Source organism: Eumetopias jubatus, unplaced genomic scaffold, assembly GCF_037043125.1.
Source record: "Eumetopias jubatus isolate StellerSeaLion01/CBP00866 unplaced genomic scaffold, mEumJub1_p1.0 scaffold_17, whole genome shotgun sequence".
In the NCBI taxonomy this organism is placed as follows: Eukaryota; Metazoa; Chordata; class Mammalia; order Carnivora; family Otariidae; genus Eumetopias; species Eumetopias jubatus.
The window spans coordinates 81,520,474-81,534,986 of record NW_028274823.1 but is presented as its reverse complement, the minus strand read 5'-3'; the positions used below and the strand labels follow the sequence as shown (position 1 = coordinate 81,534,986).

General features: G+C 37.3%; 1 protein-coding gene across 5 annotated transcripts in view; it reads left to right on the top strand.

Moving 5' to 3' along the window:
• PTEN (phosphatase and tensin homolog) overlaps positions 1 to 14,513 on the top strand; it is a 100,523-nt gene that overhangs the window by 62,779 nt on the left and 23,231 nt on the right. For 4 of the 5 annotated variants that reach the window (XR_015767089.1, XM_088019863.1, XM_088019864.1 and 1 more), the window contains exon 6: positions 12,250 to 12,391. Coding sequence is in view for 4 of the 5 variants with exons in the window: in XM_088019863.1 (XP_087875989.1) it covers positions 12,250 to 12,391 (142 nt within the window). In the remaining variant the exon portion in view is untranslated. Of the gene's footprint in view, positions 1 to 3,427; positions 3,514 to 12,249; positions 12,392 to 14,513 lie in introns of those variants that run through there. The other variant, XM_028104535.2, reaches the window with a different exon arrangement.

Below are 14,513 nucleotides of genomic sequence, written 5' to 3'. Positions count from 1 at the left end.
ACAGTCCGCAAAACCAAAAGACAACCGACAGAATGGGAGAAAATATTTGCAAATGACATATCAGATAAAGGGCTAGTATCCAAAATCTATAAAGAACTTATCACACTCAACACCCGAAGAGTAAGTAATCCAATCCAGAAATGGGCAGAAGACATGAACAGACATTTTTCCAAAGGAGACATCCAAATGGCCAACAGACACATGAAAAAGTGCTCAGCATCGCTCAGCATCAGGGAAATCCAAATCAAAACCTCAATGAGATACCACCTCACACCAGTCAGAATGGCTAAAATTAACAAGTCAGGGAACGACAGATGCTGGCGGGGATGCGGAGAAAGGGGAACCCTCCTACACTGTTGGTGGGAAGGCAAGCTGGTGCAGCCACTCTGGAGAACAGTATGGAGGTTCCTCAAACAGTTGAAAATAGAGCTACCCTATGACCCAGCAATTGCAGTACTGGGTATTTACCCCAAAGATACAAATGTAGGAATCCGAAGGGGTACGTGCACCCCAATGTTTATAGCAGCAATGTCCACAATAGCCAAACTGTGGAAAGAGCCAAGATGTCCATCGACAGATGAATGGATAAAGAAGATGTGATACACACACACACACACACACACACACACACACACACACACACACACACCCACCCACCCACCCACCCACAATGGAATATTATAGAGCCATCAAAAAACTGAAATCTTGCCATTTGCAGTGACGTGGATGGAACTAGAGGGTATTATGCTAAGCGAAATAAGTCAGAGAAACACGTGTCAAATGACCTCGCTGATATGAGGAATTCTTAATCTCAGGAAACAAACTGGGGGTTACTGGAGTGGTTGGGGGTGGGAGGGATGGGGTGGCTGGGTGATAGACATTGGGGAGGGTATGTGCTATGGTCAGTGCTGTGAATTGTGTAAGACTGATGAATCACAGACCTGTACCTTTGAAACAATACATTATATGTTTAAAAAAAAAGTAGGAAGGGAAAAATGAAGGGGGGCAAATCGGAGGGGGAGACGAACCATGAGAGACGAAGGACTCTGAGAAACAAACTGAGGGTTCTAGAGGGGAGGGGGGTGGGGGATGGGTGAGCCTGGTGATGGATATTAAAGAGGGCACGTTCTGCGTGGAGCACTGGGTGTCACGCACAAACGAGTCACGGAACACTACATCAAAATAATGATGTAATGAATGGTGACTAACATAACATAATAAAATTAAAAAAAAAAGCACTTGGGATAGTCCTTCACATCATTTTCAGGGATACAAGTAAAACCCAAGGATGCTTAAACAGTTTAATTTATATCCAAGAGAAGTCTTCATAATGAAAAAGTGAAGACATTTTAATTTGTCATGGGGAAGATACTGTATTCCTCACAATCTGAAAATATTGTCAGATCTGTTTCTTTGTAAACGTGAAGAGAGATTTGGTAAACTGGCAAGGCCCATGGGATATTGTTGTGGAATAGGGGCCAGAGTGAAAAGATAGCAAGAAGTGTTGATGAAAATAAATGCAGTATACTGTAGAATGTGAGAGTCCCTACGTCATCAGCAGAAATGCTCCAGGCGCACCTGCTCTCTCTCCTTCCTCTTACAGGTTTGAATCTCCCCCAAGTGGAAGGTAACAAGCTAATAGAGGATGGAGTTCTGTGTGTACTGTTATGTTTAGCTGTTACATTATATCAAGATTCAGAGTTAAGTAATTTAGCCAAAATTGATCACTTTTAGCATCTTGGAGTCGAAATAAATCATTGAGATTTGTTGTGCTTAGTTCATGATTAATTAATATACCCAGACCATTTTTGGATGAATTATTCACAGCTGTGGTCACACACAGTATCCTAATGTGCTCCTACCTTCACTTCTGTGTATATTTAAAAAGGCAAAAAGAAATTTACGAGCAGATGCTGTTGATGAAGCTGTATTTTACTAATGGTTCCATTTGCATTTTTGCATGTTGAAACAACGGTAGAAAGCTAGATTAAAGGGATAAAGATTATGGGCATAAGATTATGAACCTTTTTTGGCAGGAATTTTTCTTACTTTAAAAATGATAAAACGGAGGCCCAGAAAGGTGAAGTGCTTTGATTCAGATTATTCAAACAGTTAATGATAGCATTCAGAGTAAAATTTGAGTCCTCTGAACATGTTGAACTTTTTTATTTACTATCCTGGAACTGCAAAAGAACTTTGAGGCTGTTCAGAATTAATCTCTGTACGGGGACAAGCTCTTCTGAAATGGGCCTGTTTTGACAAGGCTCCTCAGTTTATACCCTTTTGTACTGATGCTCAGGCATTTAGTGGCCCCTGACTTAAGTACAATAAAGGCAGGTTGAAGTTGTTAGTCTTATAAATATAATGCTGAAGGCTTCCTTTAAGTCTTTGAAATTTAATTGTCTAACAGTTTTCAAATATAGCACATGTTTACTTAATGGTTAGGGTGCTAGCGAAATAATGTATTTTTAACCTTTAATAAGTATAATTTCATCATGAGAAATGAGCTAAGCTGAACATGGTAAAAGCTGTTGTTATACAACTATGGAATTCTTCCAGGGAAGTAAGTATCTTATAGTAAATATAATTGATTATCCAAAGTAGTTTTATTCTTGAAACACCTGCTAAAAATTTATCCTCTTGCTAGTATTTCCTTTTAGGTTGAATCTATAGATTTGCATTTGAATCTATAGATTTGCGTTATAACTGTGAACCATTATTACAGGAGATACATATATTTTATCACTTTTTCAGTTTATATAGCATTAATTTTATTAAAACTGTCTTTAATGTGACTTTGCTTGTATCCTTAATTTCAGTTGTAGGGAAACATTAAGAAGAAAGTTGTGTTCTGGTGACATTTCTGTGGGAGGATATTGTTTCTTCTCCTTCTCTTTCTCCTCTTCCCTCCCCCCCTCCCCCTGCTCCTACCCCCCTTTGTTTTGAAGAAAGAAGAGCCAGTTCTCATGTTTTAGTGAAGAATTTGTGGACTTGGCAGGGACTCTCCTCCAAAATAATCTGGTGCAGTCTGCCATTCCCTCAGCAGAGGTGCAAATTAGATGGCAGAGTGGTGAGTGCCTGCTGACCAAACCGTGTGCTGTTGTGTTAGTGATGCCCAAATAATACCTGAGGCTTTGAGGGCTGCAGAGAAGTCAGAGGACAACTGATACCTCCTCTACAGAAGCATGTTTCTGAGAGCAGAATAACTGCCAGAGGGAAGGAAGAGTCCTTCTTATATTCGGTAATTTAGAAGGCAACTCTGTTACACTTCCCTAGGAGTCATTCCTTTGCAGATTTGGTCCTTTTACTTCATGAGTGAAACAGGCTGTCAGCAGCTCCCTGTCCTGCCCCCCAGGAGAGCCTGGTGCAGCTGAACTCCTCCCAGGGCTGGTTCCTGTCTAGTCCTGTGCTTCAGGCTGTCTGCACTTAACACTTACGTGTCAGAATGGGAACGAACTCACAGCATTTATTGTAAACTATGAATAAAAGAGTTAAAGCATCCTACTAATGCTGGTAAGTATATATTTTGGAAAGATACCCCAAATTTCTGAATTCAGAGGCAAACTTTTGTTACATGACAAACTTACCCAGAATTTCTGCTGCTCCTCTCTCTTTTCCGTTGCCTTCCCCCTTCTAGAGTGGTGGCAGGTAAAGTAAGCATTAATCTTTATTTTCTTTGATTAAACTTTTAGGAAAAATACTTGACCTTTTGGTTTCTTTTTTGTTTTGCTTTCAAAGCAATTATTAGAGATAAAATTCATATATAGTATGATCTCTGTACATGGGTTCATTAGCTTATCTGTAATGAAGACTTGAATTTTCTAGAAATAATAAATATTAACTTTATTCTAAGTGATCCCAAGAAGAGGAGATTTTCTAGTTTCTCTGAGGAATGAATTTTTATGTCCTAATCATATAGTCAGGTTACTTTTTTCTAGTTACTTTTTTCTAGTTACTTACTAAATTTCCCCATATGGTAACCAATACAATGTTCTATTTTTTCTCCTCACTTAAACTGTAATTCTTCTCACTTTCAGTAAAAACAAAACAAAAAGAACTCCTTATATAACATTCTAATTTTTCTAACACATTAATTCTTCTGGGCTAAACTGTGTCCCTCTAATGCATGGTATTTACGCCTGTTAGACAATCTGTATATTCATAAAGTTATATATAAGGTTTTTATACCTTGAAGGACTTTAGTAATGATTCAGTTCAGACCTGTTCTAATATAAATGATCAAATAAACATATAAAGATCAGTCTGTCCTAGGTCATTGTCTGTGTAATGACTCAAACCTGTCTCCTAACCTCAAATCTAGTATTTTTTCTACAGTACTCTGTTCGCCTGTCCAGATTATTCTTCTGCATTATTTTGATCCCCAGAGTAGAAATAGAAACTTAAAAAAGAAAAAAGTAGCTATATTATACTCTGTCTCAGTTTCCACTCACAGAAGCCCAACTCAAAAGAGCATAAATACAAGGAGACATTTATATTGGCTTATATAACCTTAAAACCTCTGGCTCGGACTTAGATGCTTAATAGGTGTCGGTGAGCTCTCTCTCAGCTCTCTCCTTTGCTCTGTATGTGCTTTCTCTTCAGGCAGTCTCCTTGCAAATAATAGCAAGGTGTATGACTCCTAGCAGCCCCAGGGTTACATCCTGGCTACTTTAGCAACTGCAGGAGGAAGAGAGCTACAGTTTGAGCAAACATTCCTAGATTAGGTTCTGATTTACCTGGATTAGGGCATGTACCCATCCCTGAACCAAACATTCTGGACGTATATCTGATACTGAAGAATAGAGCCCATCCCACCTCCGTAAAACCACAGAGGGAATGATAGCTTCCCACAGGGCAAAGGATGCTGTGTGGAGAGAACTGTGCCAGGTGTCCGCTTTGTATTATTCTGAAGGATTCTGTGATTCATGCAGCACTATTGTTGATACATTACTTACCATTAGTTTCATGGAACTGAAGCACTGTAATACTCTAAACTTTGGAGGGTCTTCATAGATGGGAAAAATAGTGCTCAAACAGGGTGTGACTTCTTTCATATGACCTTGTTAGTTTGTGTGCTGTTAGTAAAACCCAGGACATCGGAGTATAAAGTTCTAGAATCAGAGTCACATTTAGGTTCAGGTCCTGGTTTTGAACAGGATAATTATGTGCCCTGGGACTGTTTTCTTATCCTTGAAATAGAGGTGATAATATTGGTCTTATAAAGTCGTGGTAGTATTGGGGATATATGTAAAATGTCTGGCACTTAGCTTAATATACAGTAACTACTGCTATATGTCATCATGATGATAATAACCATTCCTGAGAGCTATATTTCTCCCTTTGTTGAATTACTTTCCTGTAATAATCTTGTTGTGAACATTCTGAAACATAGATTTTCAAGATTCAAGCAAACATTATTATTTTAAAACATCGACATTATTTCTGAGTTTAGAAGTGCCAGTGGAAAGTTTACTGAAGTAGAAAATTACTTCTTTAACTGAGGAATTTAGATTGTGAATTCATCTTAGAGAAGATGATCTGACTGAGAGTCCTGATGCACAGAATATGAGCAAAACCTTACATATCTTGTGTTGTGGTATCCAGGTGGAATTCTGGCCCGGAAGTACTATGACAGTATCCTAGGTTTGAAAGATGTGTATAACCTAAACTTCTAAGTTTCTGTTTTTAAGAGATTAATCATATAGAAAAGACTTACCTAAAACAACTCAGGTTAGAAAAGTAAGTGGTTCATTAAAGATACATTGGGAAAAGGCAGATGACAGGATATCATTATCAGAGTGCGTTTACAACAAAATGTATAAAACTAGATGAAGAATGTCATTTTATATTCACACAGGGTACACTCCACAACAAAGAATTAGCAGGTATGAACTCTTATGTGCTAAACATAACATCAAATACAGTAAGAAAAGCTGGAAGAAATGAAGAAAAAATTGACAGAAAAGCAGCAATAATAGGAATCTTTAATAATACTTGAAGATCAAGAAGGCACACAAAAAGAAATATAGATGGCTTGAGTAATATAATAAAAAATAGCCCATAAAATGTATCTTTTTTCTTTTCTTTTTTTGTCGTCTGTAAAACAGTTACCAAGATTGATAATTCATTAGGCCAACTACAAAGAAAATCTCTCCAAGTAGAAATATATAAACTCCATTCCTTGGGGTTTGATTATAAATCAATCATTCCTTGATTTATAATTCAGTATAGCTAGAGAGTTTTTAAATACATAATTTTGGCTTTTTGTCTATTTTTTTAAAGATTTCATTTATTGATTTGAGAGAGAGAGAGAGAGTGTGTGTGTGTGTGTGTGTGTGTGTGTGTGTGTGTGTGTGTGTGCAAGTGGAAGGGGAGCAGAGGGAGAGGGAGAGGGACTCTCAAGCAGATTCCACACTGAGCCTGGAGTCCGATGCGGGTCTCAAATCTCATGACCCTGAGATCATGACCTGAGCCGACACCAAGAGTTGGACGCTTAACCGACTGAGCCACCTAGGTACCTCCAGCTAGAGATTTTTAAAAAACGTTTAATCAAATCATATCAACCATTTGGAAATTTAAAACTAGTTACTTAAATAATTTGGGGTCAGTGGGGAAATAGAAATATATTTTAGAGATTATTAAGATAATAACCAGTAGGAGAGAGGGATTAATAAAGACGAAAATATAAATTGTGAATTAGCAAGCAGTAAACCATTTGAACTAATAATTTCAAACACAGATTGTATGAAATTGCCAATAAAACCAATACATGTCTTTTAAAGTTCTTTTCAAGGAAAAAGAAGAGAAAGGGGAAACACAGATTATACATTAAGTTTGAGAAAGGTGATAGAACTACACTGTGGAGGTAACTAAAAATTATATTTTGGTCTGTGCTAATGAATTTGAAAATTTCAATGGGACATAAGCAATTTTCAATGAACATCGTTGCTTGAAGGTGAAGTCCAAAATTTGAACAGACCATCCAAGAATGAAAATGTGTAGGAGCCCTCACAATGTACCTAATCTGAATTGTATTTCACGTGGCTGCTGTCAGACCTGGAAGTGTTGAATAATTCTGTTATCTAAGTTGGTCTAGGTGTTAGAAAATCTGTAAAACTTCCCAGATGACTGCTTGCAGATTAATGCCCTTAATCTGATAAAGATAGCATACTTTAAAAACAGCAAGTATAATATGGGAGAAATTAAATACTTCGGTTTGGCCAGAAGTAAAAGCACATTCAAGGGAGTTGTGCGAGGTAAGAGTGGAAAAGAGGTTGGGCTGTATTTCTATGTTGTTATGGAATTACAGTGTGTGATGAGTGTTCTTATTTGAGTAGTCGCTGGGAAACCATTTAGTATTTTGAATTGTTAGTGTGATTCATCTTATTTTATAAGTTAATTGAAGAGTGGGTATAAAAAATAGATTGGAGAATAGATAAATCAGAGGCTGCTAATCATTTGGCTGTTGCAAAATTGCAGGAGGTGATTGAACTAGAATGGCCACAGAAAACTAGAACTGGTATTTTGAGAGGTATGTCACTAAGTCTGGATTTTGGCATCTGAGTAGATGTGTAGAAATCTAAGAGCGTCCTAAATGAACTTAACCGCTGGTGTGCTTTCTGTGTGTGTGTGTGTGTGTGTATGTCTATGTATGTATGTATGTATGTATGTACTGTATATAGATGCCAGGTAGTTGATCTGCTGACCAATCTCTGCCTTTACTCTGCGGCCTGGGCCTTTGCTGTAGTGCTGGGATGTCCTTACTCCTCTCTTCTGTAACCCTGGGTAGATCGCTACTCCCTCTCCGATTGTTTCCTTTACTCTAGCAGGAAGAAGATGTAGCATCAGTGATTGAGTATAAACTCTTGAGTTGGAGTACTAGGGTGAACCTTAGTTCCATTACTTATAAGAGGTGTGACCTTACCTCATCTATAAAATGGTGTTACCAATAATACCCACTTCATGAATACTAAATTATACCTAATGAAAGTACTTAGAGCAGGGCAAAGAACATGGTAACAGTTCAATAACCAGTAGCAGTGATGGTATTAGAAGATGTTTTGGGCTCAGATGCTGGGGAAAATAGTGAATATCATGAATAGAAATAACAGCTTGGTCCATGCAAGAATAGGAAAGCTTCATTTTTTACATATGTTGTGTTTTAAGTGGTTCTGAAATTTCAGGGTAGAATTGTCCAGCCAAGTATTAGAAATTCTGGACTGGGAGTTGGAGATAAAGTCGTACTGAGAGACACAGGCTTCGGAGTTAATGTGTAAGATTGATAATTAAACTACTACAACAGAGAGGATTGACAAAGAGGGGCTCGCTCAGATCAGATTTCCGAGGTATGCTCACATTTAGGGAAAGAAGTGAAGAGATAGCCAGTAAAGGTAGGAGAAAACCTTCGAGAGTGTGTTCTAAGATAGAGGCAGGGAATTTTCAAAATGGCAGCAAAAAATGATTCAGGATGAGACTAAGGAAATAGTAGGAAATGACTGTTAGTGACCATTAAGAACTAATGACCATGGGGCGCCTGGGTGGCTCAGTCGTTAAGCGTCTGCCTTTGGCTCAGGTCATGATCCCAGGGTCCTGGGATCGGGCCCCGCATCGGGCTCTCTGCTCCCGCAGGAAGTCTGCTTCTCTTTCTCCCACTCCCTCCTGCTTGTGTTCCCTCTCTCGCTGTGTCTCTCTCTGTCAAATGAATAAATAAAATCTTTAAAAAAAAAAAAAAACAAAGAACTAATGACCATTAAGAAATCAGCCTCATGATAACAGATTCCCATGAGCTAAGGAGCAGAAGCTTACCTAAAGGAGTTTGTTTAGATAGAGAAGGAGGGTGACAATTTGAGAGAGATACAAGATTTGGGGAGAGTGTGCATTTTTGGTCCTTGAATTGTTTTGGATCAAGGACAAGGGTTACCTGAGCTGATTATTAGGAGGAGACAGGTAAAAGAAAGACAAATGCCAGAGAGGGGATAATTAATAGAGCACTTGCCAAAATGGAACCTAGGCGAACGTGCAGAGGCACTTTTATAAAATATCAGGAGTGAAAAAATGTTAAGATGGGAGAAGGGAATTTTGGGAGTGCCCACACCGGATGACCTCAGGGTTCCCAGTGAAGTAAGAGCTACATTCATTGAGGGTGATGTCTGTCTGGGACAGGAGAGAAAGACAGGTGGGTTGAACAGAGTGCAGAAGTCATCACTCAGTTTAAGGTTTGGAATGAAAGAGATTGGGAGTCGTAGGTGAGACTGAGTAAAGGCATTAGACCTTGGGAGGAGCACCACACATCTTCCCGGGCCCCCTCCTTGTCTGTGAACATAGGGAATCGAAGAAGTACTGGTGGCCTTTTGAAATGATGGCCAGGAATGTGGCATGAAGTCGGCCTGAAGAAGGCCAAGTGTAGCTAAGATTAGAATGTTTTAAAAGTTACCCCTGGAAAAAAGGTTAAGAATATAAGTAATTTTCTTTGCATTTAGAGTGGAAAAGAAGAGTCATCAATGGTAGATGGTGGATAATTTGGCAGACAGTTATAGACCAGTTTAGCTTAAATGTTCTTGGTTAATTTAAGTGAAAAATGGAAATTTTGAAAATGTAGTTATTTTTCAATCTCCAAGACCTTTGACGTTCAGCCCTCTTTTCATATTTATAAAATAAATTTTTGATCATTAAAATGTTCATTTCTTAGGTATTAAAAAAGATTATTAAGTCTTTATAGTCAAAATGCTGTAGGTAGAACATGCACATAAACTATTGTTTTCAGTATATGCATTCAGGAAATAAGATATTTGAAGAGTTATAAATTGCATTGTCAATTTAGTATGGGAGTTGTATTCATTTTATTTCAAAATTTAGATTACAGTATGATTCATTGTACCATTAATTTAGTTTGAGTAAGTGTGCATTGTGGTCATGAGAGATGAGATAAGAGTAAAGGACACACTAATGCCGGTGGTCCGTACATATTTGAGACTTCAAACTCTGTTATTTCTGTGAATCTGAATGCATTGTATTTGAGGGCGCTGCTAGGTAGGAATTGCAAAGTTAAGCTACAGAAGCTGAATTATGCATAATTTGATAGTAAGAGAATTAATTAATTAAATTTAAATTGTGCTTTTCAGTGTTTTTCTTTGAATTATGTCAGTAATTTTGTTCAGCTTATATTACACACAAATTATTCATCCATTATTGACATCTAGTAGATTCATACATTCTTTCATTATACATTTGCCTCGCGCTTTTTGGTAAGGATTAACTCAGTATATAAAAAACTGCATTATAGATGTGCTACCAATCACTTGCTACTTGAGAAAAATTAAAGCTTTGGAAACCTTTTAATTATTCATACAAACTTACACCAAGAAGATAAAGAGGAAAAAAATCATCTCATTCCACTAAACCCCAACAAATAACTTGGCAGCTTCGTCTTATTATACACTCCCATTGGTTTAATTTTTTGAATTTTTAATTTAATTTTATTTAATTTTTAGACTAAATCATAAATTCACATGGTTCAAAAAAGGTTCCTTCCTGCCCAGCCATCGTCCATCTGCTATTCTCCTCCCACCTGCACAAAGCAATTGTGTTTTTTATCTTGATAAATATGAAAAGTTGTTTATTGAAGTAGCATTAAATAATGTGATACAGTACACCATTTTAAGTTTAAACACTTTTTATTAATAATGATTTTTAACATTAGTTTTTCTAGGAGCTTTTCACAGTAATACTATTTCACCACCATTTCTTTTAAGAAAATACTGTACACAGAACCAAAATTCCAGTTCTTCCAAATTATACTTCAAATGTGGGTAGGATTTCTAAAACTGCTAACTAGGATTTGTGTAACATTTTGTAGGTTTAGCATGCTTTTGTGTAACTGCATTTAGTGTTTACTCCTCATGAGAATCCTGTGAAGAAGACAGGGTAGGTATTAATTGTCTTCATTTTCCTGAGGAAACAGATTAGAGTTGGTGTTTCGACTGTCTAGCTTTCAAATCCAAGTCTTCTGATTGCGTGGTCTGTGCACTATAGCCAGAATCTTAAATCATTTGTCCTTATTTGAAATGGCTTTTATCCATTTTTTGACATTTTATGTATTTTTTAATTGTAATGAGATCATGCTAAGCTTTAAAAAAAAAAACAAAAAACAAAAAACAAACCTGAGAATACTAGAGTGAATACCTGTTTACCTGCCATTCTATATATCTGTCTTTAAACTCACATTAACATACTTTATACTTTCTATTAGAGGGAAGAAAAGCATTTGTGTCCAGACTGTTTAACACATGGGGAGATTGAGATGCCAGTAATAACTTAAAAATATTGCAAATTCTTTTTTCTCTTGAATATACTTTTAAGCTTTCTGTAAGTCACTTTTAACTGTCAGACGTCTTCATGTTACTACTCACCTTCTGTTTCTAAGTGAAATGCTTGAATTTTCCTGAAGTTACACACATCCTAGGAAAGGAGACTTCAGACCTCATTTATTCAGCAGCATTAATGAACGCATGGCTGCACACACTAGATTTCTAATAGTACATGAATTTTATATATATTTTTAGCATTTGTAATACTGAAATTTCCTCAAACGTTATGTATATCCCTGGTTTCTTCTGCAAAGAGATATTATGTAGCTTGGGGACATCTCTTAAGTACCTCTGTTATAGAATTCTTGCATACATTTATGCCAGCCACATATTCCTGTTTTTATGGGGGCGTCCAAGGCCATCATTTTTTGCTGGTGCTATTTCTGTCTCTTAAAGGCACTATGCCTTTATGTGTTCTGCTGATTCTGATAGACTTTTGCCTAAAAAATAAGTAACCAAGGTTTTGAGGAATGGTGTGTTCAATAAAAGTCCATAAATTTTTGCAGGAAGCCCTGTGTGTAAAGAGCACGGGTGTAGTGCAGATGCCTTTGACCATTATTTTGGATATGCAGAGGCCTTTGCTTACTGGGTTCGTGGGTTGGAGCATTGTGGTGACCATTGAATAAATGAGGGTATTATAATTATATTTTAAGGGAGAAAAGTTATTCTGATATTTTCCTTTGTACTGATGTTGCTCTGATTTACTCTGTTGTCGAGCTGGATTTAAATATTAATCATTTAAGGTCAAATTTCTAATGTATATATGTTCTTCAGTGGGTACAACCCAGTTACCATAACAATTTAGTAAAATAACTATAATGGAATTTTTCTTTTGAATTTGGCTTTTCTTTCTTGTTTTTTTTTTTTTTTTTCTGTCCACCAGGGAGTAACTATTCCCAGTCAGAGGCGCTATGTGTATTATTATAGCTACCTGTTAAAGAATCATCTGGATTATAGACCAGTGGCACTGTTGTTTCACAAGATGATGTTTGAAACTATTCCAATGTTCAGTGGCGGAACTTGCAGTAAGTGCTCTAAATTCTCATCCTTCCATGTATTGGAACACTTTTCTGAACATAACTAGACGTTTACAGAAAAATCTAGAAAGAAATTTACCACACTTAAAATTTATGCAGGGGTATGTATTTCTGAAGTATCCAGACTAAATAAGTAGCTCAGTTGTTCAGCACATTGGGCTAAGGAAGTCAAGAGCAGTGGGTTTTAATGTCTTAGAAGCCAAATTATATTTATGAAAGAAACATTCTTTGCTGTATCCACCAAATGCAGCCTGAATTGTGACCAGATGACTAAAAAACCCATCCCAGTAGAGATCCAGCATAGAGTAGCAGTGGGATTCATTAGTTTCCTGGTGTGGGGGCAGGGACCAGTTCCTTCCTATCTTAGGAAGACTAGATAGTGGTAGTAATGGTGACAGGGACAATAGGAAGGAAGGGAAAAAGTTATAAGACATGGTGACCAGCTGAAATACGTTGAGTGAATAGGGTTGAGTCAAGGTGTGTGGAGTATTAGAGACAACCTGGATTTAGATCCAAGTTCCAGTTCTAGCTCTCTCATTACTCGACTCTGTAAACCCAGGCACACCATCTACCGGTCTTTATGTTTGCTTGTCAATAAAATGAAGATATTTTGAAATCTGAAACTTTCTCGATACGTACTAAATAGAGATCATGTCAGTGATGTCTGCCTCTTACTGATTTCTCTCTCACACAAACCACTGTGAGCCTCCCTCCGTCATTCTGATCCTGTTCTGCTTCTCTGGCGTTCTTGGGTGGAGTTCTTAGCTGGGCTGAGAGGAGCCTTAATACTTAATACTCAGACCCAAAGCAGTTAGTCAAGAGAGAATGCGTGGAAGGAAGTATCATCCAGCCCTGTAAAAGACCAAACTGTTGCTGCTTTTTTCTGTAACAGAATTTTACATTAGTTTCTGCCTTGGCAGCGATCAGTCATGTTTTCATGTTTAAGAAATATGTTTCATTTATTCAGAGTGCAATTTCATAGTTTGTAGATAAGAGACCACTACGGTATTTCTTTGAATACCTCTAATAATATTTCAGTGAGATTTTGTAATTTGTTAGTGGTTTTAGTTTTTAGTTTTAAGTTTTGCTTCTTGAAAATATTTATGTAATTAAAAAATTTCTATCCCTAAATTAACCTATACTGAGGAAATTAATTTCTTGGTGGTGTTTGTCTTTTTCAGTTAGGTGTCCTCATCATATGTCTTCATCATATCTTTCCTGTATTCTTAGGGCTGGACACCTTTATCATAGGCAACAAATTTATGAATAGAGCATGTTATAGGCTTCTCAGAGACCTCACTGATGCTGGCGTCATCTCAGCACGACTTTTAAAGGTGCTGGGAAGAGGCCCAGCACAGGGAGTATGGTCATGGGCACTGCAGTAGTGCTCCATGGGGACAGGCGGTGGCTGCGCTGGTGGGGAGCTCAGCACAGTGTACACACTTGTGGAATCCTTGTGTTGTATGCCTGAAACTAATGTCACATTGTGTGTCAACTCTACGTCAAAAAAATCAAGTTTTTGATAACTTCTAAATGCAAGGCACTGGACTGTCAGAGGTGATTGACATAGGAACTTAACACATTCATAGAGGAGAAGGAAAAAGGAAGAAAACATTCCTGCTCTTCCTGGAGGATAAATATCAGGTGTAAGGACCGAAAGAAAGGTATGACATATTAGGGAGATAATAAAGGAAAGAGAACGTTCAGTTCAGTAATCTTCCTGTGTAGTGTAATTTTTTCACATTGGCTTCTCTAGCACCAAATCTTCTATCACTTCTACTCTGCCTGCCTAGAGTTAAACATCGTGGTGGATTTTTGTTTTGTTTTTGTCTCTTTTCAGTATTTAAGCTTTAAAAATTACTGACTACTGAAAACTTTTTAATCTTTACTAAGTGATTTTCTAGTTCTCCATTTATGCCCTGTGATTTCATACTGTGTCATGAAGCTGTATTATAAGTAATACATAATTGAATGGGAGGTTATATGTATAAATTATAAATGGTGTCTTCAGAAAAATAAAAGTTTTGGGGGTTGTCAGATAGTTTCATGGAGCAAGTCCAGCTCTTCTTTGAACGGTGGAGAAAGCATTCTGTTTAGATTGGCATTAAAA